Source organism: Drosophila rhopaloa, unplaced genomic scaffold, assembly GCF_018152115.1.
Source record: "Drosophila rhopaloa isolate 14029-0021.01 unplaced genomic scaffold, ASM1815211v1 contig_167, whole genome shotgun sequence".
Classification (NCBI taxonomy): domain Eukaryota; kingdom Metazoa; phylum Arthropoda; class Insecta; order Diptera; family Drosophilidae; genus Drosophila; species Drosophila rhopaloa.
The window spans coordinates 10,345,867-10,373,636 of record NW_025335047.1 but is presented as its reverse complement, the minus strand read 5'-3'; the positions used below and the strand labels follow the sequence as shown (position 1 = coordinate 10,373,636).

Sequence of the window (27,770 nt, the reverse complement as noted above, 5' to 3'; positions counted from 1 at the left end):
TCCCATGTATAAAAATCAAAATCTGTATTATTGTTATATAGCATTTATTGTGTGGCTGCCGTCGACGCGCGTAATTTCAAGAAGGTGAATTGTGTGCCCGCCCATAAACTCCAGAAGATCCACGCCCGACTCCTTGCCGATATCATCCATGCTGATGGGCAGTGCCTGCAGTTTCCACTTCTTGAGCAGCGCCTCGATCGACCAGTCGGCGCTCCTTTCCTGATAACTAAATATAAATTTGGCCCCGGCATTCCGTTCAAGCAGAAAGGCTACAGTGACCACAATGTCCTCGAACACACTGGGATCGTAGAAACAGTCGGCGGCAATGATGAGGTCCAGGGGCGGGAGCCGGAAAACGCTGTTCAGCAGCAGACCCCAACTCAGGCCCACCACATCGATGTCAACGCCCGGCTGCAGCTGGTTAGCCAGGCAAGATTTGCGAATGTGAGCAAGCGACTTGGGCAGGATGCAGTTGTCGGTCAGGACCACCTGGGCGCGACATTTGGCGGCCAAAATGCCGGGCAGGGCGGTACCGCTTCCAAGCTCCAGGACGCGCTTCCCGGCCAGCGATTGTCTTCTCTCCCACAGAAAATGGGCGAGCACTGGGGCGCAAGGCCAAGTGTAGAAGGAGTACGCTCCCTGGAGCAGCTATTGGTCAATACAGAAAAGATTAGTTGCTGCGGGAACACCTAGATCTTCATTTTACCTCAGGTATCTTGATCTCCAAACGCTCCGCGGGGGATCCACTGAAGACGAACTTGCGGATGTGCTCTGCGGTGGCTGTGGCTGCCACTATGTCGTTTTCCTCGCTGCCGCTCTTCATGTGGAAACGCATTTTATCACGAGCATGCAGAAATAGTACTTTTTTCTAAACTGTCGCTATTTCTCAGATATTTGTTTACAACCTGTTTGATTAGTGATGTCAAAACTGAAGCGATACATTTGTCGATAAAGCTGAGGGTGAGCTATGTAAACCGTGACCGAATATCGCAGGCTGACAATAACTAAAATATATTGGAAGTCGTTCGAATTGTATACCTTAAGAAATAGTATTTTTGTAGTTTTAAAGACAGAAATATCTGAAGTTGGTTTAAATAAAAAATAAGGGGGACAAAAAAAAAATTGTATTTTATTATTCTATTATAACTAATTAATACTTGTATACTTCCAGACAATTGTATTACACATTTTACAATTTTTTACCAAAATTGATTAAATACATCATACAAATTCAAAAGAGAATAATTCGATTGTATGGTAATTGTTATAATTTTATTTTAACTCACTATTAGTTACTAATTAGAATTTCAATAACTGATTATTAATAGTTACTTTTATTTCCGATATCACCGAGAATTTTAGTTCTTTAAATTCAATATGAGATTTTGGTCTCAGAACTTAAAACCGCCACTGCTGTTAACAGAAATATATTTTCAGCTATGAACACCCTTAATGTAAATATTTGTGAGCCGCTGAGACAAGTGCGCAAGAACTTAACTATCGCCCATCACTAAGGATCTTTTTGAAGTTTTGATTTTCGCTGTAGAATGGAGGGATTCTTTAAAGAAGGTGCTGCGTAAATTAAAGAGATAGAGAAAAAAGCGAAATAATGTACTCCTGGGGAAACTGGGAGCTATGCGGCAAATTGGGCCAGGGTGGCTTCGGTGAGGTGATCCAGTGGCGACACCGGACGACGGGCCGGGAAATCGGTGAGCTATAAACAACTTTCGGGCCCCACACCAACGTACATATATGGATATGCTTTTCCCTGTGTTTGGTGTTTGTGTGCAATTCCCAGAAATCGGGCTGATGCAAGCATTTCCCGGTGGTGCACTGATAACAAGGCCACCCGCGCGAATTTCAACGCCTGTGTGGTCTCCGGATGCGATAGTCCATAGGCTTTACAGCATATAGCCTTTTGGCTGACTCAGCCGAAAGCCAGTCTCTGCGTCGCAGATATAAACACCACTTTCGTTTGTTTATTTATATTTCTTTTAGCCACCAAACATGTCAACAAATTAAACTTAAACTCGTTGAGTGCCGATCAGCAGATAAAACTGAGCGAACGCTGGAACAAGGAGTTTAATTGGGCGCGCCAGTTTCAGCATTTTCCTCACATTGTGGCGGGCGTGATCCTGGACAAGGAAGATCCAGCCTTCCTGGACTACCTCAATGCCAGGCACACTGCAAAGTTGCCTGTAATTGTGCTGGAGTACTGCAATGGTGGGGATGTGAGGCAGCAACTGCAGAGACCGGAGAATGCCAACGGACTGGTGGAGTTCGAGGTGCGCGAGATCTTGTGCGCACTTCGTCAGGCCCTGCACTTCTTGCACTCTAAGTGTGAGGTCTGCCATCGCGACTTAAAGCCGGATAACATAGTTATCCAACGCAGAGCGGATGGAAAGAAGGTTTATAAGCTCACCGATTTTGGATTAGCGCGAGGAACACCCGAAAAGACAATACTACAGAGCGTGGTGGGCACCCGCCACTACTTTGCCCCCGAGGTGGTGGAGACAGGCTATTATAACTCTTCCGTGGACTATTGGTCAATGGGCATTATTGCCTACGAGCTGGCCACCGGCGAGCTGCCATTCATACCACACCAGACGCCAAAAAATATTCTAATCAATTTAATTAGAAAACCCGCCAATTGCATTGCCATCACGGAGGATCCAGAGGATAGCAGCCGTTTTGAGAATCAGTTCGAACTGCCCAATGAGCACCACCTGTCGCAGCCGTGGGCCAAAGAGTTCACCAAATGGTTGTGCCGCCCACTCGATACAGACCACAAGCGACGCGGCCAACTGGCATCTGATGAAGTACAATCAGTTCCAGTCGTCTTCGCTGAGCTCGACAAGATACACCAATTGAAGGTGCTAACTATTTTTGCAGTCAACTGCTGCAAACGTCTGGAATATGCAGTTTCTGCTGACATGACCATGGCGGATCTCATTGGCTTGATTGTACGCGACACAGAAATGAAGGTGGAGGAAGTGTATTGCGTTCTGCCTACTTTTCATCCGCAGAAAAAGATCACGCTTCAAACTAAGCCTTTGAACTTGTATGTGGAGGAGTGGAACGACACCAGCCAGGATTGGTGTGACCTTGGCAAGGAGACGCGCAAGGCAGCCAAGCGCAAAAATCCTCCAGTAATGTTGTACGTCTTTCAAGGAAAAGAAGAATGTGAGTACAGTGTGCCCGAGCCCAGTCTGTCGGTTCTGGCTCGTAAGTTTATGTCGAATAAGTTAAAGTCGGAGGCCAAATGGATGCTGAAACGTGTAGCTTTGGACATGCTCTACGTTCTCAACAAAGAACAGACGATCTATAAGATGTTCGTGTCCGGTGTTAACGAGCATGCGCTGTCCCTGGAGGATGAAATGGTCGCCAATCCATTCATAGACAACATTAATGAGCAATTGTTGACTACCACCTACGCATACGAACAGTTAAAAAATCTACGAACAGCAGCCCAAGGAGAAATTCCTACAACTCAGGTACCTATATATATACGCCCTAATCTTGTTAATTATTTATTTTATTTAATTATGTTTGATTTCAGTTCAACGACGGTGCAGAGTGGGAAAACCTTACGCACAATTATGAAGCCATCATAAAACACGCCAAAGCGATCAAGTCTCACTTTGAATCCGGTTTGCGCAGTGCTCAGGACATGGTTAAGACCACCAATCAACTGTTGAAGGATCTAGGCGATAAAGATATATTCGACGCGTAAGGAAATTATGACACTGATCAAGCTAATTATGATGCAACTTATTTGCTTTTATCTCTTAGCATTCGTTTCCACCAGCTATACTTGTGCAACGGAAGGTCAATTTCACCAGTAGAGTTAAAAAATGCTGCCAATCAATTCGTCACTACTCGTTTCCAGTTGCATAATAAGGGCGAGGTTAAGGAGCTGTCCAAAGCTATCGATCAACTGCACTTTTATTTTTTTAAGAGCAAGGTGCCCGTTCCAGTTCTCTTGAAAAAATTTGACGAAGTCAAAAGCGAGATTTTTAAGATGCATTTGGATATGATGAAGCCCATATCCGCAGCTCCACCTCCGATGCTTCAGCTGAGCGACGCCATGGATCGTCTGACCATGAACTATGATGCCCCCATCTCAGATGCATTTGACTCTCTAGGCACGAACAGTGTTATCGACGAGGCAGAAAGGATTAATAACATGTATGTGAATGTTTAAAGTCATTTTACATTTTTATTAAATAACTGTCTGTTTTATAGGCTTATTCGTGAAATGGAAATCGATCACTGCTAATGCTTGCTGTTCGTCCAGAAAGTGTGGCCGAGGTCCATTCGAAGTCATTATTTATTTCGATTTTATTTTGTTATATCGCATGAAATTGAATAGCTTTAATAGTTTTTTAGAAACTTGACTGCATGTTTCTCATCACAGAATAATTTGTGTTTTGTTAAGTGAATATGCTTTTGTTTTCTGGTTTTATTTTATAAGCATTAACATTAAAAAACAATCCATGTTAAAAGAAAATGTTTTATTATTGCCACTGAGTAGCTGGAAAACTCAACTGTTTACATTGCCCTATTGAATATCAATTGGCGTGAAATGATAACCTGATTTGACTGGTTTAATGCCAGCTTTCCAGATGGTCATAAAATTAATTGTCGGATTTGTTTATCTCCATATAAATACATCGTATATATTTAATTTGAACGTTGTTTTTACAAATTGATTTACTTATTTATAGAACAAACAAAAAAAGGGCTTTATTTTTCAGTGAAAAAAAATTAACATATCTTAATTACCAAAATAATTTTTAAGTATGTTGTTTAAAAATGTTGACACTAAGAAAAAACTCGCATGCAGTTAAGAACTTTGAGCTTGTGCAATATTTCAGTCAATCTTTTTCTATTGGTCAAAATGCCAAATGTCTGCCAGGCAGACAAAACAAAAACTTCAAGGTATACATATATGGTATATATATATCATTTATGAATAAACAGCTGTATATAGCTTGGCTTGGTCAATTGAAATGAAACTGCTGAGGATTGCAATGTCACGAGAAATTGCACATGCGGCAGAACCGAGAATTCGACGGCTTCTGGTCAAGCTAGTGGCTATAAAAGTGATTCCGGCAGCTTGGCAGTCACCACAATCCGTTAGCCGGTGACCACTATCAGAGCTCTAGAAGGATTGCAAAGAAACCCGGGATGAATAAAAACTGGTTGATGGGTTTGCTTCTGCTCTTAGGAGTAGTACTGCAGGTGAAGTGGACAACAGCAAAGCCTTCGACTAAGAAGCCACTACGTAAGTAAATGGTCATAGATTTACAAAATTTTTCATGTCAATAAACAATTGGTTTACTCACGTGAACGATTAGAGTTAAGATTTTTTAAAAAAGTTTTCTAGCTGTCAACAATTTAAATTTTGAATTGCTTTTCAGCATCATTCCTCAAGGTGTGCCATCGAGATTCCCCGGACTTGAACACATGCGCACGTGAATCCTATGAAAAACTGCGACCGCGACTAATGGAGGGCATTCCCGAGCTCTTTATACCAGCCATGGAGCCACTAATCGTTCCGCAAGTGAAGATGGACCAAGACTCCGGTGCCATCTACCTGCACTCCGTGTACCGGAATGTCAAAGTCACGGGCATCTCAAAGCACACGGTGAACGAGCTGCGCTTGGAGCCCTCAAAGCTAAAGTTCATTGTGTCGCTGACCTTCCCCAAACTGCACATGGAATCGGACTACAGCATTAAGGTCAGTAGAGAAGTACGAAGTCACTTCAAAAGCCCACTCTGAACAAACAACTACAATTGACTTTTTCATTTAGGGAAAAATTATGATGATGCCGCTTCTTGGCGATGGTCACTGCAAGGTGGATCTGAGTAAGTTTTATCAGTTTTTGGGGTTTGCTTAGTTTGTTTATACTGTACCTGTCTTAAATGTACCTACTAATTTGCTGTACTTATCTTACAGTAAACATCACCATGCGCACGGAACTGATCGGACAAGAGTACAAAAGGGATGAAGTCAATTATCTTAAGATAAACACGGTAAAGGTTAAGTACGAGCTATCTGATGTGCACATACACCTGGACAACCTGTTCAACGGCGACAAGGCTTTGGGCGATCGGATGAACGAGTTCCTTAACGAGAACTGGAAGGCCTTGGCCGAGGAAGTGCGTCCGTTGATGTCTAAGGCGCTGGTGGACATTTTGAGAGCTTCCGTGGATAAGCTGTTTGCGTCTTTCAGCTACGATGATCTTCTACCCAAGGGCAGGTATTAGGTGGAGATATTGGTGAACAGCATATTTTCCATCTTAATGATTTAATCGTAGTACAAAAATTAGCCTACAAATAAGCACACAATTAAAAGCGAAATAAATTATGAATATAATACATAAACGGCGGTTGAGGACCATAGGACCATTAAACCAGCCACAGCTTTGTGGGCATCTTGGAGAACACATTGTTCCATAGGCCGTGGAAGATGTCGGCCAGTCCCAGTTCCAAGTCTGGACGCAGTTCGGCAATAACTTCCTTGCCGTTCTGATTGAGGAACGAGTTGATCGAGGCCGCCAGGATGTCGTTCCCATTGAATAGATTCTTAAGGTGGATGCGCATGGCGCCCACGTCAAAGCCCACCTTCATCTCGTCGATGTGGATGATCTCATCGCCCGTTCGGGTTTCGTTTCGTAAGGAGATTCTGGTGTAGACAGTTGTGTGTACGTCCTTCAGCGCCATGGCCACATCTCCACTGCCGATGAGTGGCAGCAGCAGGATATTTCCCTTTAGGTTGTACTTGGCCCGGATTCGCAGCCGAGGGAGCTCGAGCTCGAAGTTCAGAAGGCGCCGCTCCAGATCCAAGCTGCAGGGAAAGTAATTGTATGTTTACATTTGTTGTTATCATTTATTTGTAATTTATTTGAATTATTTTTACCACCTTTAATTGTTAGGTTTTCCAGTATTCATGCTCTTACCTTGCTCGACGGACAGTCGCGTTCGATGGCCCACGAATGACGAGATTCTGAAATCCCCCGGACAGCACCAGGTTGCCACTGCCCTTAGACACTGACACTTGGTCAATATTAAGCGGCTCGAAGCTCTTCACACCGATCTCGGGAATTCCTGCGGCTAAGGCCGGAAAGCAGCCCTCAAACAACTGCCTGAAGCACTTGTCCTCATTCGGATTGGAGCGCTTGCATGTCTGCAGCCACGAAGCTAGGGGACACAAGGTTTGGATTGTTTAACTAAGAATGGTTTTGAATTTCTATTTTTCCAAAGAAAAACATTCGTAAAGTCATCTTAATACATTTTTTTTTAATGTGTATTTAAAAGATATAAAAAAAATATATGTAATGCTAAAATGTAGTTTATTGGAATTTAATTTATTATGTTATGAACAACCTAAATCTTTTCTGTAGTCGAAGAATTAAAGTCTATTATTCCAATTTAAAATTTGTTTTTTAAATAAGTGTACTTTAGAAATCCTTTAGTATCACTTAATTTTTCAATTTACACAAATAATTTTAATATTTTAGAAAACTTTATGAATCGTTCCTAAAGCTTTGATCCTCCTTATATGCACTATCAGCTATCGGTACTCACGTCTCTCCTGCAACGGAAGTTTGTCGTTCACAATTTCTCGCGTATAGACCGCAGAGCCTTGTGCCACCAAAAACGAAAAGATAACGCCCAAACTAATCGCCAACTTCCAGTATGTTGTGTTAAACATTGTGTTAAAGGAAAAACAAAACCAAAGCGAAAGGTATCCTTGGGGCGACGTCTAAATTCGTGGTTTGAAATCTGGTATCCGTTGCGCGCGACCGTTAGCGACGATGGCTCGAGACCAAGTGCCGGGATAGCCATGAGGAAAGTCGGACGAAACCATCGAAGGCCATGACAACATTACTTTTTCGTGGGTTGCTTTTGCGGCCAGTTTTACATACTCTTTTTGCTCGCACTGGCATTACGAATTCCGCAATTTTGGAACTGGTACACCCTCTTACCCGCTTGACCACGGAGAAAATGTCTATAAAAAGAGTTTAAAATGCACTTATCAACGGGGGAGCTTTAGTTAGAGGATGTGCCTCATTTTAGGTAATCATTCATAAGGAGGGATTTTGGAAAAAAATAGTTTGAATGAAGCTGTGTCGTTTGAATAAAAAATAGCTACAAATAAATAAGAAACTTATTTAATATTATGAATTACTTTCTTTTATCTTTTCTTACAACTAATTTATCTGAGTACTTAAAAAAACCAGACATTTAATGAAAGTTATTTAATGACAGAGTGCAAGCAATTTAATTTATTTAAGCTATTCAGCTCGTTAACTTCCCTGGTTTATAATTTCTACATCTACTACAAATTTCCCCAACTGTAGTGCATGAAGCTGCAGCACTTGACCGAATATTTGTAATGGCTTGTTTGCCGTATTGATATTTGGACTCTTAATTTTACTTTCGTTCGCCGTTTAAACGCCACCGATTCCCAGCTTGTTTATGTTTATAGACGTTGCGCCACACACACGCAAACATGTGGCCAGAAAAAGACACCCAACTCGTCCCTCTGGCCTGCTTTGTGTTCCACCAAAGTTCCCTCCAAAGTTGTTCACCTGTTGACTACTTCTGGTATTACGCAGACATGGCTCGATCGGAGTTGGAGTTGTCTGGGATCGTCGGCTCTGCCTTGCCCCTTCATTGTCACGGGTGTGGTCCGGTTTTCAGGCTGTTCGTGCTCCAATGCCTCGGGCCACAGCAGCTTCCCATGCCCCACGTCCGCCCTCTTTGGCGGTTGTCGCGTGCACTCTGGTTGCAAGTTTCTGTTACGCAGTCTCCCCAATTAACATTGGGCCTAGAGGTGGTCGAGTGACCTGATCGTGAGTGGAGGGGAGTGGAGGATTTAAAAAGTAATACAGTTTTCGAATATATTCCACATCAATAAACGTAAAACATTTCTTGACGAAAATCGTATTCCCATAACTTTATTTGCTTGTAGGGATCATTATAATCTTTAACCTCCTCAGTCAAATTTGAACTTTTTTCAGAATAGGTTTTAAGATTCTTATTATTTTAAAGAGGCTTCGACAATAATACTTAATCACTTGTAATAATACTGTATTATATTGTGGGACCCTTAAGACAAAAAACTTTTACCCAAACAATACTCTCCAAGAATGAGATGTTAAATAAATATAAGTCAATTACTTAAGGAAGTACTTAAAAAATATATTACTTTGAAAATTTATATTGGAATTTCTTGATCCTGCAATATCTGTTATGAAATCCATTTTATCACGATTTCATCTCTAACAATCATTTGTCATTTGGCAGTCACTTAATTGCCGCCGTTTACGAAAACATAAATATGCAAATTTGAGCTTCAACGCTTATGTGACTTATAATCTTTCTCCCGCAGGGGTCGGCATATTTCAATGTTGCATGTTGCGACAGTGGCCGAACATCCAAAATACACTACTCATCCATGTTCATCTCTTTTCTGTTGACCAAAAAGTCGCGTGCGGAAATTACTGAAATTGCGGGTCTTAGTAATAGTTGGCCAGCGTCTGGAGATTGCGATATATTTAATTGTAGCTGCTTCCTCGCCGACTGGCCCATCAACATGAAAGCCAGCAGAGATTGAACAGCTGTCGAACCGGCAAAAGTTGTCCCACTCGTAAAGCCTGGCATTGCGCAACGATCGGCTTGAAATATTAACAAGCATTTTATTTTCTTTAAACGCCAAACAAACGGGTTTAATGTTCGCTATCGATTTACTTTGTTTTCGTTTCGGCTAATGTTTTATTGGCGTTTATTTTCACACTTGCTGCTGCATTCATCGATGCCAGGTTTCTTTGTAATACTGCCGTTTTGTTGAATGCCCCAAGTGATGCAATCACCGGTAATCAGTTTTTTGGCTACATTTTTTGCAATGTCATAAAAGTAAAGAAAACAAATAATTGAAGGGGCTTTCCCACAGCTCTCGGCTAATGTAGACTCCACCGCAATCCGCACCTGGTCACGTGCAATTGGAGCCTAGAGTTCAATAGCTTCGATTGGTCTTTTAAAATTGGTACCTTGGTATGCAGATCACGCCTTTAATTTTATTGTTTTTCACTCGATTTTAGCTTGTATTTTGATTGCAGTCACCTGCTCTGGCATTGACCGATTAACCTGTCATCAAGTGTTGTGAAAAGGGCTGTCAGTTTGGTATTACCTCGCCAAATTTGTATTTTATTGCAATTAATTCATTCTGAATGACATATTCGCTAATGGCATACAAACTACATGGTTAAAGTAAAGATAACTTTAGATGATAACTTAAAATAACGTATTGCTTATCGGTGGCGTTGAAATTCAAAATATTGTAAGTAGATGTAGATGTTGAGTAAAATTGGTGATCAATCGCTAAAGAAGCAGCTCAAAAGTATGCATCATTTTTTGATTCAGTTTTAGTCAGGCTTAAAGCTCTAACACATTTACCTATATCAAAAGTCAAATAAGCCTATCTTTAGCTAAGGAAATTTAATCAAATATTCTTAAATCTCAATCTCTTTCTCAAAAGATCCTTAAGATCCTGAACTCAGATCAAATTATTTCGTAAAACCCTTTAAAAAGAAAATAATTTGATTTTTTTAAAAAGAAAATAATTTGATTTATATTTGAATACAATCTTTATTTAGCGTTTATTTTCGAGGGAACAGAGTTATAATAATACTATACTATTACGTAAGCCTACAGCTAAATGTTCTATGAAGAGGGTGGGTGGGGAAGTGAGGAATTCACATACATAAAATATTTAAGCTAGTTGAACAAGAGTTATGATAAAGAACTATATGGAACTACATTATAAACGAAGCGATAAACAATATCTGTACACACATATATAACTCCATGGATAAGCACACATATATAAACGTATATTTGTACAATGAGAATTGCTATTAGTTATTTACACGACATAGAAACTAAGTGCCATTCAGGCTGATCTTAACCTAGAATCAACCGCTGTTCGACTTTCCGATTTCGGCTAAATTTGGGGGAATAATAATTGATTAAATATAGCTTTTCCCAAAGATATGTTTTAAAAAAAGTGCAATTTAAACCATTATGAAATTGAAACTTGACCGAAAAGGAACTGCGAACAGGGACGAGTGGGACTAATGTCTAAAGTCTTTTCAATGCAATGATTCCAACGAGGGCTTTCAATTAGGGTGCAGTTGGTGAGGAGGAGGGAGATCACATCACAGAGCCATTGTCCACTGCCCAGTACCCTTACGAGGTGGCCATCAGCTTGGCCGCCTGGATGACGTTGTGCTGGTGATGGTAGCCGGCCAACTCACTGGCCGCTCCGCCGGCCATGGCCGCCGTGGACGCAGCTCCGCCCAGTGCCCCAAAGGTGCCTCCAAAATAGCAGTTGTTCACATAGTCGTAGTTGGTGGCACTCGCCTCCGTCTTCACCCCGTAGGCGGCGGCAGCGGCCGCTGCGTGCAAATGATGATGGGCTGCCGCCGTCACATGATGGCCATGGGATCCGCCCAAATGGTGGTGGTGCTGGTAGTGGGGCGAAGGAGTGCCATTGCTCAGCGCCGGCGTCTCGGCACTGTGCGACGTGTAGGCGGACGCACTGCCTCCGCCCGAACTGCTGCCGGGCGTGTAGAGCTGTGATCCTGTCGCTCCGTGAAGCTGACGAGCACTCAACTGGGACTGACCGGAGGATGGAGTCATGCCGTGACCATGTTGCTGGTGCTGCTGTTGCGTCGTCGCCTGTCCATAATGGGGAAAACATTGCTGGTGGGCCGCCTGCTGCTGCTGTTGTTGTTGCTGTTGCTGCTGCTGTTGCTGCTGCTGCTGGGCGTTGTGATGCCCCATCAGGGTGCTGCTGCTACTAGAGGTGTTCTTTAGGTCGGTGTGCAGCTTACCAAGGCTATGGCGCTCCAGGCTAAGCGAGGGCTTGAGATCTACGACGGAAAAAGAGGATCAAGATTAGTGTCTTTGCAAATAATGCTTGTGCTTAATTACAGTGGTAGATTGCTAAACTGAGATATAAGTCTAAGTAAAGTTCCGTTTTAAAGGCTCAAGTTTTGCAATCTGCAACCGCAATGCAATGATTTTAGAGGCATTAGTTTGCAGGTTGCACAACTACAAAGTTTAGATTCTAGAAAACCCATTTTTGATGTCTCTTATAGCCTCAGGCTATTCGCATAAAACAGTTTTGAAAAACGTACAGCGAATGCAGTTATATTAAAAAAACAACAAATTAACCCAACTGGCCAAGGGATAAACTGAACAGAAGAGAAGAAAGTGAAAACCTATTTTCTGTCCAATTGGTCATGAGCAACACAATCCTATAAGTCACCACTTACCATGCTCTTCCTTGCACTCCTTGATGGCGTCCAAAGTGGAACTCGATCCAGAGCCAGTGCCCGATCCCCCAGCCGATCCGCTGCCCGTTTTCTTGGGCTTTCGCTTCCTCGTCTGGATGCCATCCTTGCGCATGGCCAGTGGTCGGTTCACACCGTGCAACTTGTAGTACAGACCGCAGGCATTGCACACGGGTTCCCCATCGTTGTTGCGCCTCCAAAGGGTGGTAGTTCGGGTACCGCAGTTGGTGCAGCACAAGCCCATCCTTCTGGTGGCAGTCTGAAGAAAGTAGAAACAAGTTAGCAACGGAATCTGGAAAGGATCGGAGGGGACTACTCACTGCACTCACCAGGCGCTTGCTGGGCTTGATCAGCGGCCGGTTCATTCCGTTCATCTTGTGGTACAGCCCGCAGGCGTTGCACAGGTAGTGCCCAGTGCCATCTCGCCGCCACAAAGGTGTAGATATGGCGCCGCAATTGACGCACTCGCGTCCCTCGCCGAACTGAAAGTCCATGGCACTCTCGTAGGGCGAGGATCGCTGGAAGCCCGACGGATCGTAGGCACTCCGCCAGGAGCCCATCATGACGGCGGCATTCGGTGAATAAAACTGCGCCGGCAGCTGACCATGCGCCGATCCAAAGCTGTCCGTGGTCCAGGCATTCTGCGCCGCAGCACTGCCGAAATGCACGTGGTTATACTGGCGGTTGGAGGGCACGTAAACCGGAGCGTTTACGGCCTGCTGATGGTAGCCGGACACCCCGACTCCGACTCCAGCGCTGGCCGCACTCCCGGCGGCAGCGAGGTCCGTGTAGGCCGCTACGGCGCTGCTGTGGTACATCTTTACGGCGGCCGCGTGGGAGGCAGAAGCGGATGCGGATGCGGAAGCAACCGGCAGCGTCACGTTTTGATGGTCGCCGCTGAAGTGCGGATAGTCGCGTGTCGACAGCTGATCCGATGTGGACTCAAAGGATACAAAATAAAACTGATTAGTTACATACTAAAAGGATTAAATATGTTAAATAAGAATCCAAATACATATTAACTATTATTTATTCAATCGTTTCTAAGATAGCTGTAGGTTACAGTTGTCTAATTTGTATAAATCATATAAGGCAGCTATAAACAGAAATTTGGAGCAATAATTTAATTTAAAAAGTATTCCTCACAAAAGATTCTATGCTTAAATATACATATGTCTCAATATTCTTGTTATTTTAAAATGTATTTGGATGGCGCAATTTGATGGTGTCAAATTGAGTTTTGCAAGTGAAAAAATGTAAGGAAACAGTGTTTAGAGATTGTGTAATGTGAAAAGCCAATGACGTTGATCATTTGGTGTAAAATATTCGCCCTCTCCCAAAGGCCATATCCCATTCCATCCCTTTTTAGATCCTGTCCCTTTGCCCAGACCCCATTTCCATCTCTTTCGTTCAGGGACTGCCATTGGATGCTCTGACACTTGGGCAACTCCCCTTGACTGGCAGCCATTTTGGTTTCGCCTCTGACTGCAGCTCCTGCGTCTGCTCTTCAGCCCTCCTCCCCCGGCAGCTAAACCCCCTCCTCCGAATCGGAACCCGTTTTCCCGGACTGCGCCCTTTCGGTTACCAACTCGAGTTAATGGCGCTCTCTGCATCTCGCACTGCTCGTGTATCTTGGCATCCGTGAGTTTGTGCATTTGTATCTTTGGCTTCGCAGCACTTATCTGGTGCGTAGGCACTTTAATTTCTGGGCGGAGGGGAAGGAGGAGGAGGAGAGGGACACACCATAAAGTGTCATTCGCAAGCACTCGGTACTCATTTTGAAATTATAAATTGGGGATGTACGTATCTACATATGATTCCATAAAGAATAGATAAAGAAGAACCGTATTCAAAGGAGTTAACTAGTATGGAATAAGATTCTTTCGGCTTAACAGAACACCTTTTAATTCTCCGATTATCAATTAATATAAACATACCAAACTCATTGTTAAAATTATAACATCATATTATTTGAGGCAGCTACCGGTTTATTTAAAATACAAATTGCATTTACATTGTTATTATTTCACATAATATAATACTTTAAAATGTAATCAATATATAACGAATTGCAAATCGCCTACCTAAGAGAAATGTGTTGCCTTTTCATCTTTACAATTGTTTTTGTATTTCATGAAACATTTTCATTGTTCATTCAACATTTTTGCACCAAATGAGGGAAAAGTCTTCAAGTGGCTTTGGCTGTTTTCCACACATACACTTAAATGTTTATTCAGACTCAGTTTTTTATATTCCTATTTCAGAAAAGTTCAACAGCCAAAGAAGAAAAAACAATAACGAAACCCGACAGCGATCATCGAAATCTGTGCTTCACATCGGTTTCAATTAAGGCGCCAATTGCATATTTTTATTTATGCGGATATATTCGAATATATTTTTTAATTGCCTTTACAGTCAGCACCAAAAAAGTAAAAAAAGAGGGAAAAACATTTGACGTCTTTATCTTATCCCACAAATTTAATGCGATGATGTATGAAATTTTTAATTTTTCTCATTCCCGTTTGTCTCGAGGGGGGCGCAAATAAATTTTATTTGTAAACAGATGGCCACTTAAGGGGTGGGGGATTGAGAATTGCAAAGTTTGGGCAATATTTATGATATTAAAAGATTTTTAATTGCAGTTCAACGTAATCGCGCGCAGTCAAGTTGGTGAACAAGAAATCGATGCTAGGGATCAGTGGATTAAAAAGCCGCCGGCGATTTGAGCAATATTTTGCAATGAATAATAGGCTTAAAATTATATCCGATGTAATAAAAAGTGCACGCTTTAAACTAGTTACTCGAACTCAGCTCGTTTTTTTGATGATGACTGCAACTTCAAATTTTATAATGTAAATTTTGTAAAGTATTTATGTAAATTCTGTATAGTAATGTGGTTAGGTGGCTTTAATAATATATTGAACAAATATGTTGAAAAATTCTGTAACCATATGTTAAGTTTATATGCTTAAAAGCTTAAGAATTTATGTAAAATACTTGCAAACAAATTCTCTTAAGAAATTACTCTTTCAAAGTTTGATCGAAATGACAAATTATAAGATATAAAATCAGATTGGTTGAGTGCAACATGACGTATGAGCAATAATATTTAAGACTCAACACGCAACTGTCAAAACAAATTAATTGTATGAGCGGGAGGGGGATAGGTAAAGATCAGTACAGCAATTTCGGCTGCAATTCCTCAAATTCCAGAGGAGCATGAGAGCGAAAGGGACAGAGAGTCGCAGGCAATCAAAGAGTTGACCACGCGTGCATAATGATGTCGCTCCCCTTAGAAGATCACTCGATCAAAGAGAGCGCCGAGTGAGAGATGCGATGGCGATGGAGCTAAAGTCGGCCTGGAAGTTGCAGGGCGAGATCAAAGGAGGCGGCAACCATACGAAAAATTGTCAACAAGGCAGGCGAAGGGAATAAGGATGAGAGAACGGATAGAAGGGATCATGACGTATGCATGGTGATCCAACGTGCGAGCGAAGGAGAGGGTGCTTTGGCGCTTATTAAAAAGCGATCAGCAAAAGGGACAAGCCGCGTAATCCCCAAAGGAGGCGAGGAATTCAATAAACAGCCATAAAAAATTAATTTCATAAAAGTGCACTTAAATAAAAATAAAAAAGTTGTATCTTCTAAAACAGTTCTGCGTATCTTACAAAACTTTAAACGGTTTTTTATTGTAAGAGTTTAATATTTTGATCCCCCAAATATAATTAGTATAAATTAGAAAAGTTTTTCATAAAGTTTATGAAAGCACGTTTGGGAATTTTCTTTTGTTTATTACTACTTTCCAAATGGCCAAGCTTTTAAGATAAAATACATTTATTTTCATAAGAAATATTAAGATTAGATTTGGGTATACATTTTTTTGAGTGTGGAAGAGAACAGAAAGAAAAGAGGATAACGATACCTATACCCACACTGAGTATAACGTTAATAATTTGTCACCGCAAATGAAGGAACAAAAACAAACAGAGAAAACCACTTGAGCGGGAATGGCCGGGCAAAAACAAAACAACGGCCGAGGAGTCACAATCAGGATGAGAAGGGGGATCCCGAAGAGGATGGGGGGTAGAGGATAAGTGCAGAATGAGGATGAGCGGCGCTTTGAGTGTTTGTGTCTTGTTTTATTTTTCCCGCTCTCAAGCTGGCGCTCTGCCGTCAAGTGAAGGATCCTGTTTTCAACTATCCACTCCTCTCCACTTCTGCCAACTCCACTTGACTCATTCATTCATTGATCTTTGCTATTCCAGGCTCTCTCCGCGCTTTCTCCTGCCGCCTTTCTCACCCCTCCCCCGCTCCAGCTCCAACTTAGCTGCTTGTTTCGGTCTTGCATTTTGTTTTGTCCTAATCGCTGTGCCATTTAAGATTGCCGCCTGTCAAGGCTCATCTCATAAGAGGAAAATCATTTTACTACATTTACCAGCTTTAAGACTGAGGCGTAATTAAAGCCGATGCGAAACTAATTAATCTGATTAATTATTTCTGTTTGAGAGACAAAGACAAGCTGATATATAAGACTTGACTTTAAAGATGGTTTAATTATTGAAACTTTTATGTAATTGTTTTTGATAACAATAATAATTTTTTATAAATCTTTTTAAAAAATATTTTTAATTTATTTATTAAAACTTTAATTTTTTATTTAACACTTATTCCTATTTAAATTTGACTTGCTAACTTGAAAAATTGAATCTAAAATCAATTGATGAGACCGATTTTATTTCTTGAGAAGGCTACAATAAACTTTGTCACTTTATTGTTATTTGGCCAAAACAATCTCCTATTTCAATGTAGTTTATAATAATTTATTAAAACTTGTCAAATATTTTGTGTTAAATTATAAATAAGTTTATTTTTGATTGAGTGGTTTGTGTCTTTAATTCAAGTTGTAAACTTGTTACCCAAGCCAAAAAAGAAGCTGGAGCACATGTTTGGTGACATATTAACGAGAACGTGAAAAACGTGAGGTAAACTTACATCGCCATCACTCAGTAAGATGCCCATGATTTATGGCCGAATAATTCGCGATTCGCGGCTCGTTTTAGAATGATTAATGGGCACGCACGCAGCTCAGTTCAAGTTGAGGTTGAAACCGATACGGATTGGGCTTCCGATGTGGATATATATTTGATTCGATTCGATTCTATATAGCTTTGGTTATTGATTTTGACGGTGTCGTTGGGAAGTGTAAATAAATAATCGCATCACAAATGCATTCAGATTAATTGCAACAAGTTCAGAAATGTTTTATGGCACTTTTACACGAAGTTTGTTTATTATTTATATGGCATTTTATGGGCCTTGTTGTAAGACATTTGATTAATGTGGCCTATAAAGCGATAAATTTCGTACTAATCCATTTACGAGCACTCAACCGATTCCGGGGCTTTTGTCTCTACCTCGGTTTTCTTTTCTTTTTTTTGACTTTTGTTTTTTTGAAGAGCGAGAGCACAACGATCCGACTTCCTTGAGCTGGACAAACAAACTAAAAAACGCCCCGAAGTAAACAAAAACTTAATCCCAAATATCCAGATCCAGTTCCAGGCGTTGGCGTCGACGTCGGCGCAGGCGGCGACTGCGACGACGGCAGAGGATCGGCAAGAAGTCAACGGCAACAACATAAAAAGTCAATTTCATCAATGGGCAGTCCGTCGCCGCTCCTCTCTTTCCTCTCTCCCTTCCACTCCCGGCAATGTCACCCAATCTTCACGGGCGTGAGCGGGATGCACTCAGCTGACAGGTAAAAATTTGTAGGTGCAATGCCGGCAGAGACGCCGGCAGCGGCGCTGACTCGAAAATTAGTCAATTTCATGTAAGTCTTGAAAAATGATGTCCCACACACTTGAGCCGGGAAATTGAAGCAGGTCCGTCCGCACTTGAGACCCGGAACGGTAGGCACTCTAGCACTCGTCCCCTCTAATCCGCTTTTCCAGACCTCGATCCCGAAACCCATATCTATTTTCATCCCAAGTCATACACAGGAGAAAAAATCTTGACCTTCTATACAGATGAAGTTAGACTTTTGGAAGTACCTACATATATATTAATTAAATATTTTGGAATTATATGATCGAAAGCTTTGTATACTTCTTTGGAGGCATATACTCTATCCACTAAGGTATTGAATTAAGTATCCTAACATATTACATAGAATACTATTCCGTTTTGTAAACTCTCTAACTGAGACAAAACAAATATCATAATATTATTTTTCATGTTAAAATATTCTTCATATTTTTAGGTATATTCAATATTGCACTTTCTCAAGTGTATATCCACTTGAAATAAACAACATTTTTCTTGTGTGTATTACAATGAGAAACCGAGGCGATATTGTGGGCAATGAAGGCCCGGCCCATTGTCAGCGGCTCATTAAATTGCCTGGGCGTGTGTCTGTCCCCGAGAAAGGATCACAGGATCTGGACAGGCTCAAATTAATTGACCGCTCATCCATGTGTGTGTTTGTGTTTATATTGCTCTTAATGATAGGCGATTAATTCAGATGATTCAAAATGCAACTACAGAAAGGGAAATTACAAATAATTCAGTGGAAAGGTGAATGGAGATTCTACATTCTTAAGTCCAGAAGTAATTTAATAGGGTTAATACATCAGATAAAGGCGAACAGATAAAATAAAATAAATAAGAAGTGGAATTTATAAACAACGCCTTGGAAAAAGTTTATGTTTCTAAAGACTAGTTCATCTCATAGAAAATAATAAGGATCATAGCTGATATTTTACAAATTTGTAAAATACATTTAAGGCCTGTCCTAGTTTTGAATTGAATTTGTCCAGTCCCAACCATTAGGTTGCTAATTCGGGACCACAGTCTGACCACAAATCACTCCCAAAGCAACTGGAGACCCCAGGAGACGTCATTAATCAAGCAATTTGCCTTAGTTTTTGGCAATCGGCCAAAACAAGAAAAGGTTCTCGGGGAGGGAAAGAGAGGCCAGATTCGCTCCATTAAAATGCAAAGCAAAAGTGGCAGAAAAAAGAAGAGAACAAAAGCAGGACGAGGAAAGTCAGTCACAAAGCCAGTCCAAGGTGAGGTACGAAAGATGTCAAAACAAAAACCGCAGGGATGGGTTTGGGGTTCGTCGGAGGAGGAGGATGAGGGAACGCGGCGGACATGCGCATATTTCAATCCGCGCTGACACATCCTGCTGCGCTAATGGACCTTAATTTGTGAACAGCTTTATATATCATGCGCCAGACCGTTAATGTGATCATCCACACGATCTGGCTGCGACTTGGAGTTGAAGGTGGAGCTGGCGATAAAGTTTTTATGGAGCTTATCGGCCGAATGCGCGGAATGGAATGGAACCGGCACGCGCTTTCCTGGAAATGGAAAAACTGCCAGAAAGAAAGGCTTGGGAGAAAGTGGAGGAGAGTCATTCTCAGGCCCATTGAGTCCCTGATAACGTGCAGACAAATGATAATTGCCCTGGCTCCACACTCTAATCCTGGGCCAGCCATAGAGAACCCTTCAATTGATTCCGATTTTTCCGGGGTCGGGGAAATGTCGCCAGAATTTTCAAAGTGGCGTCACCGCTTATCCGCCCCTGTCCAACCCCTTTCTTCCACTTTCTCCCACCCCTCAGGGAAACCCAGTGAAGTCTTACTCTCGGGTACTTTGCATCTCGATGATCACAATTCCCATTGATCGTCATCGCCATCATCGCTGTCTTTTTCCCCCGCTCCCTGCTATTTGGATCTCCCTCACGGCAAAGATGAAAGCAATCTTTATTGGTTTTTGTAGTGATTTTAAGTGGATTTGTGGTTCGATTCTTAATGCCGAAGTGCGCCAGGGCAACCTCCGATCCAGAGATTCAGAGATTCGGATTCAACCTCCGTGGCTGTGGCTGGGATGTCTCTGCGGTTATATCGCTTTTATTCAAATTTGTATGTTTATTTCTTTCTTTATGCGTAATTATGAGAATCTTCCAGCTGTCGTCTGCCAGACGAAGACATACTTGGCCCACGGCCGTTGAGTGTTTTAGGCAGTTTGAGGCTTGTAATTATGGACTTTGGTTCGTCTTTAATGTCGCAAATGCATCTATCTAGTCGAGGGAGGGGAGCGGTTCGGATGGGCAGGGTTCTTTGATGGCTTTTCCATCACAAGTTGGGCATGGCAAGTGCGGGATTCGAAAAGATAAACGGGGTTCTACGGTGAGTGAAAAAGCGTTATATGAGTATTTGCAGTTGATAACCATTAGCATCATGACTATTAACCATAGAATAAATTAGCCTAGCATTATCTAACGGAAAATACAAATTAATAAATAAAATGGTCAAGTCTAGACAACATTTTTATATTGTTGAGAGCTAATCAAATTGTGTATAAAATCTTAAAGATTTTTAAATTTATCTGCTTTAACTGACAGATATTTATTGTTTGGTAAACTATGGATATTTGTCAAAGAATTCATTTGAAATTTAATTAAAGAGAATCTATCTGCCAAAAATATTTTAAGTAAATGTTATTTTAGGAAAGGCAAATTTATTTAGCTTTGAAAGTATATCTTTTTGCGTATCCAAAATGTTAATTTTATAAACAATCTCATGTAGTTTTTTAGGTGTTGTTTTACAAAAATGCAAATACTTGGCTATAAAGCAATTTACAGCGCCTTCTTATCAGAGGTTTATGGTAATGCAACGCATTACAAATGGAAGTAAGTTTTTCTTTAATGGTTAAAAGTTTTCAACACAAATGGCTAAGTTGCTTTTGCTAGCGCCGCAAAAGTACCGATCTGCTTTTGTTATCGCCGTGCCATTAGGGGCTCTTTCAAACAACCGCTGCAGTAACCCATCAAAGTAACTCCCCGAGCTCCACTTTTCACTGTGCCACCCCCTTTTGCCCCCTCCCCCAGCCCGCACTCAATTCAAGGAGGCACTTGACATAGCAACTAAAACGCAGTTGAAGTGCGACGGCTACTTACAAATTCCTAAAAAACAAAAAAACGGAGAACAAGCGAAGAACTCAATTTGAATATGAAAAGATAAGTGAGCCTCATGACTGTTCCAATCACTGATTTTGAGTGTGTGTCAGTCTATAAACATCGCCGCGGATAGAGGCTCACGCTTATCAACTTGCCTTCGGTGGAGAACTGATGGCGGAAATGGTGACTTATTGCAACTTTTGTTCAGATAATGTTTCATTTGCTTGTGCGTTTTGTTTTATAATTAATTACCAAACCGATATGCATATCTATGCTCAGTGAGCGCACTATTATGCTGGGTCTGCTTTTTTTTTGGGCCACAGGGCGTGTGAATAACGAAAGACTCAAGCAACGAACTCGATGCGGCGATTGTCCTTTGTGGAGAGCATAGATGGCGTCTAAATTAAGCCTGTGCCTGGGGCTTTTGATCTCTGCCGACACCGGGATACCAGCGAGGTGTCTCCCAGCCCTCCCTGCTTTTTTCAAAATCAAATTCTACACAGAAAAAATTAGATCTTAAATCGAAATGTGGTGCAATGAATTTTATACGTTGAGTGTTACAAAATTATACCATTATTTTTACAAAAATCATTTTTTTAAAATATTTATGGAGCTGAGGTAGTCCTACTTTTACTGATAAAAACTTTGCTAATTGTTTGGAAAGATATATAAAAAAACCTAGTAGCTGCGCTTGGTCTTTATTTTAAGAATTTAGGAAGCAAGAATCTGTTAGCTTGTTGTTGAGGTCTAAAAAACAATGCCGTAATAAGACAGTTTCGTGGACAAATTTAGTATCAGCACCCCAAAATCTATTTGAAATTGATAAAAAAAAAAAATATCATAGTGTTTTATAGATCTTTCTTTCTGTGTAGTGGCAGTGACAAGTTTTCGGCACGCGGACCGACAGATTCCCGGGGAATGTGCCTCGAATGTGTCTCCCGATTGGGCCCCCATCTCGACGTCCGTCGGCCCCTGACCAAAGCTTTTAAGTGTCTTGGCGTCGGCGCGGCTTATGTCTTCTCTTCTCCCTTCCTCTTGGGTGACATTTACATTTGTGAGATCAGAGGGAAACACAGAGAAGGAAAGAGAGAGAGAGAGAGAGAGACAGAAAGGGAACCCGAGGAATTAATTGCTGTGGAAAAATCAAGATTTAATCGGCGCTCTTGACTGTGAAAAGATGTCGCCTAATTTTCCCTAGTCTTTAATTAATTAATTATGGCCACCTAATGACGAAGAAGGAAAATGTGCATAGGGGAGTTTTCGAAAGTTTTTTTATTAGCCTTTGGCGCCGGCCCTGAGGTTCAAATGAACTCAAAGCCTGAGAAACACTGTGATAAGGTTCAACTGCAACCGGAATCGAAATCAGTTTTCTCCAACAGAGCTTATCGTTGGGACTTGTGGAACACAGCTTCCTCTAAGACCCAGCGATAAATCCGCAGATTACGCCTCCTCCGCGAAGGTTCCACATGGCCCCGATTTGATAGGCCTGTCTTGATAGCGATATTGCCATGAATAAGGCAAGCTTATCGTGCCAGCTATTTGTATCCAGGCCTAAAATATATTATATATGATTTATGTGGTTGAAATTTAATCTACGCCACTGGTAAATAATGTTGCGGATAAGGATTGGAAAACAGTAAACAACTGATTTGATTTAATTGTTTGACATTAAAATAAGATTTATGATGATTTATACACATTAAATATATATATCTCACTCAAAAATAAATTAAAACATTATACAAACGGAATGCAGAAGAAAAAGTTATTTATTATAGTTTATGTATATAGAACTTTGTATCTTTGCACCATATTTTGAGTATCTCTACAACATAGCACTTATCCCCCTCTGAAGCAGCCAAAAATACTCAATAACCCACACAGCAAGCCACTCAGACTGCTGACGCCCAGTTCCTGGCTACCGAGAAGGGCCAGGACCTCGCCAGGATCTGCTATCTACATGGCCGGGTCCTTGGCTAACACGCAATTAGCCGCCGTCTCGCAGGGCACTGCAGGACTTCCAGGACGTTGGGTCAATGGGTCTCCAGCCCAGGTCTGCACTTCCTATTGGGCCCTCTTTGTGGCCCGTTGACCTGCTTGAGTTAAAGTGCTGCCAGGGGCATTTATCATGGCCTGCCAGTTGTTTCTGCCGCTGATACACTTTCCACTTGCGTGCTGCATTCTCGGACCAGCTCTACCTGAATGAATATGGTTATGGACGAGGCTACAGTTCGCTTGGGATTGTGCTGTGTAGGTTGGCTGGTGGTCAGTTTGGCGAGCGAGTGTTAAAATTGCATAATTAGGTTGGCTTGCTGCAGTTTGCATTTTCCGTTGAATGTGTCTGGGGGTTGTTTGAGCAGAGTTGCCAGGCTGCTTCGAAAATTAAGTATATTATGGATGTGAAGGTATTACATGAAGTGAAAATCCAAGTTTTTAAACTTTGAATTAATGATGACCGATATCATATCATAGTATTGCAACTTAGAGTAAGAAACAATAGCCAAAAAGAGCTCTTCTTAATGTTAAAAGTATTCTTCTTGTATTAAAAGTACTCTGTATTCATCCTTTGGTTAAGCTTAATATGCCATACAAACTTATGGGAAATATATACATATGCTATTTTCGTTGATTTAAGACAAACCAAAATCAAATTAGCTGTTGGGAATTTCGAATTTATCCCTTTGACAACCTGGAAACTCTAACTCTCGAAGACCTTTGTTTTGACCTCGCTAAACATTTTGGGCTAAGATTTATGATGCAATTCCCAAAAAATTCTCTCGACCCAAACTGGAGACAAAGTTAGAGCCATTTAACTAGTTTTGTTTTGCCTTCTTTTCTGTTGTTTGAAGCCAATTTCAGTTTTATGGGTTTTTGTTGGTCTCATAAAAGTGTTATAAATTAAAAGGCGCTTAAGCACGCACACAGATCCATCCACGAACCCAAACCCACTTGGATGGATGGTTGGCTGAGGGATCATGTAACCTGTGCCACCGGTCACACGCAGCGCTTTTGACTCATGACCTCCTCGGAGGGCAGGGAAAGGCAAAGGTTTGGCTGTCCTTAGGCCTGCTTTTATGGCCCCTATGGACTCGCCTTTACTATTTTCTAGCTAATGATTTTATGACATTTTTTGCAATATTTTCCTGCGCTCAAGAATCTGCCGTCATGTTGTGTCATTGTCAACACGGTCGGGCTCTATGGGACCCTATTCTCTGGCCACTCGGCTGTCTGGGTCATCCATTCAGCCTAGCCAGAGCCACTGCTGTTGTCCTCTAAGTGGTGGCGCCAGCAGTTAATTGCTATATGGAACGGCACTTGTTAGTACCTGATGAGGAATGACAGATTCGTGGCCTCTGCTCGGAAGTGAAAGTGAAGCAAAGGGTTGCATTAGAACTGGGTTTGATGCTAACTGGTCTGGTCAAGGCTAAACATTAAACTGATAGAAGGGTTGCCAATTCGATGTGGTGTCCAAGGTTTTAAGAATATTGTTCACGGCACATTCTGTTTATTTTATTAGTTCAAGGACTGCCTTATAGCTTATAAGGTTTATTAGTTGTTTTACAAAAATGACAATTTTTATTTAGTGGCTTTAAGGCATTTGTATTGGGCCGATTAAGAACTCAAGTCAATTGTCCCCAAATGAGGAGTAAGAAAACATTCCGATTTTTATAACTCTAACAAACGACTAAGTAAAGAAAAATAAAAATATCTAGATTGATTTATAGACAGCTTAAAACTTTAATAAAATATTCTAAAAAGAAATCAACTGATCACGTGTTATATAAAAGTCCCCTCTTACTAGAATTCGTACTTTTAGATATTCGGGGAGAGTAAAAAATAAGAAAACGTTTCTTCCACTTAAAAATGATGAGCAAATTCCAGAGAAATATAAATATTTAAGAAGTTAAAGAGAACTTTTTCGCTTTATAACGGATTTTGTTAGAAGGTGATAAGAGCACTTTGAGTGCAATTAAACTCAAGATAGAGTCCCTTTAAAATGCCTAATTGCTGCCGAATAATTTCACTTGTTTGGAATTGTAAGCCCCTTCTACACACCCCCTTTCCCCCCTTCATTGTCAGCTGCTTACACCTTGCTCTAATTTATGTGCATTACCAAAGAGTTTTGGCCAAGAGGCCCTAATGAATAGTGATGCGAGCTAATGTTAATGTTAATTCGAATGTTAATGACTGCTATCCGTTGTTCTCGCAAGTTTTGCTCTGGAGTCTTTTGTTGGGGTTGGCCCGAGTCGGCAATTTATGTATCTGCAGTGCAATTGTGCGAGTAATTATGCCAACTACTGGCAGTGCGACTGAGTGTTGAAAATTCATGAAACACGTTCGGTTTTCAGCTGCCGCCTGGTTGGCTGCTCCCGTCAATTACGGCCAGCCAAATGGAAGCTTGAAAGATTTTTGTCACTTGGTCTTTCAACGGGGAGCTAATCGGAACAAAACTGCGCTCATGTCAACTGCCAATGGACGCCAAGTTCATATCAAATCCCACCCCTGGGACTACCCCCTTTCTTTACTCTTTGACAGCTCAAAAGTTGATCAGAAATTTATGGCTTTTCTTGCTATATTTTATGGCAGTTAATACTTGAATATAAAACTCAAGCGCATAAATTACAATTCAATTAAATTATTGAACAACACCAACAATACCAAAAGCAATATCAATTTGATATACGGTCAGCCGCTAATGGCACAATCGAAAATGATTTAGTTGCCAACATTTGGTGGCCAAATTTACGACCCTTTCACCCTTTTAGCTTCTGGGTGTCTACAACTGCAACTAAAGCGATTTCCACGAGGGTTATCAGAGATTATCGCAAACGAGTTTATTAACTTAGATCGGTATCTTAACGTAGTTTTTACATGTTCAACATAAGTCCGATGCTAATTTCATTGTTGGTCCATAAAGATTGTGTTGTGGCCGAGCTTGAGCTTAGCTAATTGATACAACAGATCATATTGTTTATGTCTAATTTAAGCTGTAACTGTTCTCACACAAAGCTGCAGTTCGCCAATCATCGGAATCGATCATTGAATGGCATTTAACAGCGCTCTAATGAGTTGCCACTGGAGTTTGGAACCTGTTTTCTAATTTTTTGATGGGGGGTTGAACATTAGGTCGTTAAGGTAATACTTAATAGAGGAATTTTTTAAAACAACTATGGTTTGAATATTTTGTATACAAATTAGCCAATACTATATTCACTATATATACACTCAGGTCGTAAATATTTGGTTTTTATAAATGTGTTAAAAAAACATAATATTCTATCAAGGCTTCGGAACTTTTTGGCAATATTACATTAAAAGAAAATGTTGCGATATAAAATTGCTCAATATGTAATTAATTAAAGGAATTAAAATTAGAAACTTACTTAGTTTGGGATAAACAGCGAATATCTCGCTGCTCCCTTCCGTTTAATTCCTCAGTGGTGCTCAAATTGCTTTGTTTGATATATGCTAATCGAGATTCGTATGCCAATTGGCAGTTATGGCACTTAATGGCCTTTTTGTTGGGCGGTTAAACAGAAATGTAAACTGCTTTTAAATCGCATTTATTGTTTTCACAGCGAACGTTTTGTCAGTTTTTGTTTTGTGTGCTATGTTTAATTTGATTTTGAATACTGGTGTCTAAACAAAAGCGCCACAAATCACACGCAATCCATAGACAACTGATGGATACCAAAAAAAGACTAAGATCACTGATCCACTCACAAATACACTTTTATATTGACAGCTAGATGGCCAATGGAACAACGGATGCGAGACGCGAAACCCGTTTAGTTTATCAAAATGCGACTATTAAAACTGTGAGTTTTCCAGTTTTCGATTGAATGATGATAGCGGTTGTGGTTATATATCACTGTTTGCTTTTTGGCGACGGCAATTCGCGTTTCGCTCGCTTCATTCGCTGCGTTTCGCGTGTCGCGCATAAACGTTCGAAATCCAACTGAAGGCAAGGAATTTCAAATTCGACGGGGACTCCTTGTCGCACTGAGCCTGCTGGTGTGTGTGCGCGTTCTGATTGGAATGGGGAAGCACTGGCACACACGTACAGCGAACATTTACACACAAGATGGAGTGTGAGAGCGCGTTTCTTTTGGGCTTCCGGTTGGACGTGCGCTAACAGAGCAACTGAATGCGTTCTCTCGCGGGCAAACAAACGGGTTTCCCACACACACAGACACACGCTCACAATCTCTATCGATAAAGTGGGTGTTGCCTTAGTGTTGCGCTCTCTCTCACTTTTACTCACTCAGCCATCCATCTCTCTCACTCGCTCTCTTTCTTAATCGAAACGTGGCCATATTAAAAGTTTACTTGATTTGCTGTTTAGATATTGGTGTGTGTCAACGAGAGAGAGAGAGAGAGGTAGAGTGGGAAAGAGAGAGAAGGGTGACTCTCTGGGGACAGCCCACTTTGATCGGGCTTA

General features: G+C 41.3%; 5 protein-coding genes across 7 annotated transcripts; 2 read left to right on the top strand and 3 right to left on the bottom strand.

Annotated features, from left to right (window-relative positions):
* Window positions 1-25: 25 nt before the first annotated feature.
* On the bottom strand, window positions 26-933 carry LOC108044648 (methyltransferase-like protein 23). Its single transcript, XM_017123726.2, has 2 exons — window positions 707-933; window positions 26-648 (listed from the first exon to the last, which is right to left on the bottom strand). Exons 1-2 carry the CDS (start codon window positions 833-835, stop codon window positions 34-36), a joined length of 744 nt encoding a protein of 247 aa, XP_016979215.1. The 5' UTR covers window positions 836-933; the 3' UTR covers window positions 26-33.
* A 583-nt stretch (window positions 934-1,516) lies between these two features.
* Window positions 1,517-4,720, top strand: LOC108044653 (inhibitor of nuclear factor kappa-B kinase subunit beta). Its single transcript, XM_017123730.2, has 5 exons — window positions 1,517-1,709; window positions 1,999-3,494; window positions 3,560-3,729; window positions 3,793-4,188; window positions 4,246-4,720. Exons 1-5 carry the CDS (start codon window positions 1,610-1,612, stop codon window positions 4,277-4,279), a joined length of 2,196 nt encoding a protein of 731 aa, XP_016979219.2. The 5' UTR covers window positions 1,517-1,609; the 3' UTR covers window positions 4,280-4,720.
* Window positions 4,721-5,122: 402 nt separating this feature from the next.
* Window positions 5,123-6,391, top strand: LOC108044656 (circadian clock-controlled protein daywake). Its single transcript, XM_017123732.2, has 4 exons — window positions 5,123-5,287; window positions 5,424-5,743; window positions 5,817-5,871; window positions 5,963-6,391. Exons 1-4 carry the CDS (start codon window positions 5,191-5,193, stop codon window positions 6,271-6,273), a joined length of 783 nt encoding a protein of 260 aa, XP_016979221.1. The 5' UTR covers window positions 5,123-5,190; the 3' UTR covers window positions 6,274-6,391.
* Window positions 6,392-6,415: 24 nt separating this feature from the next.
* On the bottom strand, window positions 6,416-7,925 carry LOC108044655 (circadian clock-controlled protein daywake). Its single transcript, XM_017123731.2, has 3 exons — window positions 7,595-7,925; window positions 6,967-7,207; window positions 6,416-6,854 (listed from the first exon to the last, which is right to left on the bottom strand). The coding sequence occupies exons 1-3, from the start codon at window positions 7,719-7,721 to the stop codon at window positions 6,416-6,418; spliced, it is 807 nt and encodes a 268-aa protein (XP_016979220.1). The 5' UTR covers window positions 7,722-7,925.
* Window positions 7,926-10,640: 2,715 nt separating this feature from the next.
* On the bottom strand, window positions 10,641-27,446 carry LOC108044634 (GATA-binding factor A). 3 transcript variants are annotated; one of them, XM_017123705.2, is made up of 4 exons: window positions 26,713-27,446; window positions 12,690-13,310; window positions 12,352-12,628; window positions 10,641-11,946 (listed from the first exon to the last, which is right to left on the bottom strand). In XM_017123705.2, the coding sequence occupies exons 2-4, from the start codon at window positions 13,185-13,187 to the stop codon at window positions 11,261-11,263; spliced, it is 1,461 nt and encodes a 486-aa protein (XP_016979194.1). In that variant the 5' UTR covers window positions 13,188-13,310; window positions 26,713-27,446; the 3' UTR covers window positions 10,641-11,260. The 3 variants fall into 3 exon arrangements, with proteins under 3 accessions (XP_016979194.1, XP_016979192.1, XP_016979193.1); XM_017123703.2 differs by lacking the exon at window positions 26,713-27,446 and adding an exon at window positions 17,362-17,869; XM_017123704.2 differs by lacking the exon at window positions 26,713-27,446 and adding an exon at window positions 17,362-17,869 and having other exon boundaries at window positions 12,699-13,310.
* Between the last annotated feature and the right edge of the window lie 324 nt (window positions 27,447-27,770).

Excerpts from the sequence above, each read along its gene's own strand:
- LOC108044656 (XM_017123732.2), top strand. The coding sequence starts at position 5,191 with ATGAATAAAAACTGGTTGATGGGTTTGCTTCTGCTCTTAGGAGTAGTA. Across the intron at positions 5,288-5,423 it reads TTCGACTAAGAAGCCACTAC|CATCATTCCTCAAGGTGTGC; the intron begins GTAAGTAAATGG and ends ATTGCTTTTCAG. Across the intron at positions 5,872-5,962 it reads TCACTGCAAGGTGGATCTGA|TAAACATCACCATGCGCACG; the intron begins GTAAGTTTTATC and ends CTTATCTTACAG.
- LOC108044648 (XM_017123726.2), bottom strand. The coding sequence starts at position 835 with ATGCGTTTCCACATGAAGAGCGGCAGCGAGGAAAACGACATAGTGGCA. Across the intron at positions 649-706 it reads TGGAGATCAAGATACCTGAG|CTGCTCCAGGGAGCGTACTC; the intron begins GTAAAATGAAGA and ends ATTGACCAATAG.
- LOC108044653 (XM_017123730.2), top strand. The coding sequence starts at position 1,610 with ATGTACTCCTGGGGAAACTGGGAGCTATGCGGCAAATTGGGCCAGGGT. Across the intron at positions 3,495-3,559 it reads GAGAAATTCCTACAACTCAG|TTCAACGACGGTGCAGAGTG; the intron begins GTACCTATATAT and ends GTTTGATTTCAG. Across the intron at positions 4,189-4,245 it reads GCAGAAAGGATTAATAACAT|GCTTATTCGTGAAATGGAAA; the intron begins GTATGTGAATGT and ends TCTGTTTTATAG.
- LOC108044634 (XM_017123703.2), bottom strand. The coding sequence starts at position 17,388 with ATGGGCATCTTACTGAGTGATGGCGAT. Across the intron at positions 13,311-17,361 it reads TCTTACTGAGTGATGGCGAT|TCCACATCGGATCAGCTGTC; the intron begins GTAAGTTTACCT and ends GTATCCTTTGAG. Across the intron at positions 11,947-12,351 it reads GGAGTGCAAGGAAGAGCATG|ATCTCAAGCCCTCGCTTAGC; the intron begins GTAAGTGGTGAC and ends TTTCCGTCGTAG.
- LOC108044655 (XM_017123731.2), bottom strand. The coding sequence starts at position 7,721 with ATGTTTAACACAACATACTGGAAGTTGGCGATTAGTTTGGGCGTTATC. Across the intron at positions 7,208-7,594 it reads ACTTCCGTTGCAGGAGAGAC|CTTCGTGGCTGCAGACATGC; the intron begins GTGAGTACCGAT and ends TGTGTCCCCTAG. Across the intron at positions 6,855-6,966 it reads GCGACTGTCCGTCGAGCAAG|CTTGGATCTGGAGCGGCGCC; the intron begins GTAAGAGCATGA and ends CTTTCCCTGCAG.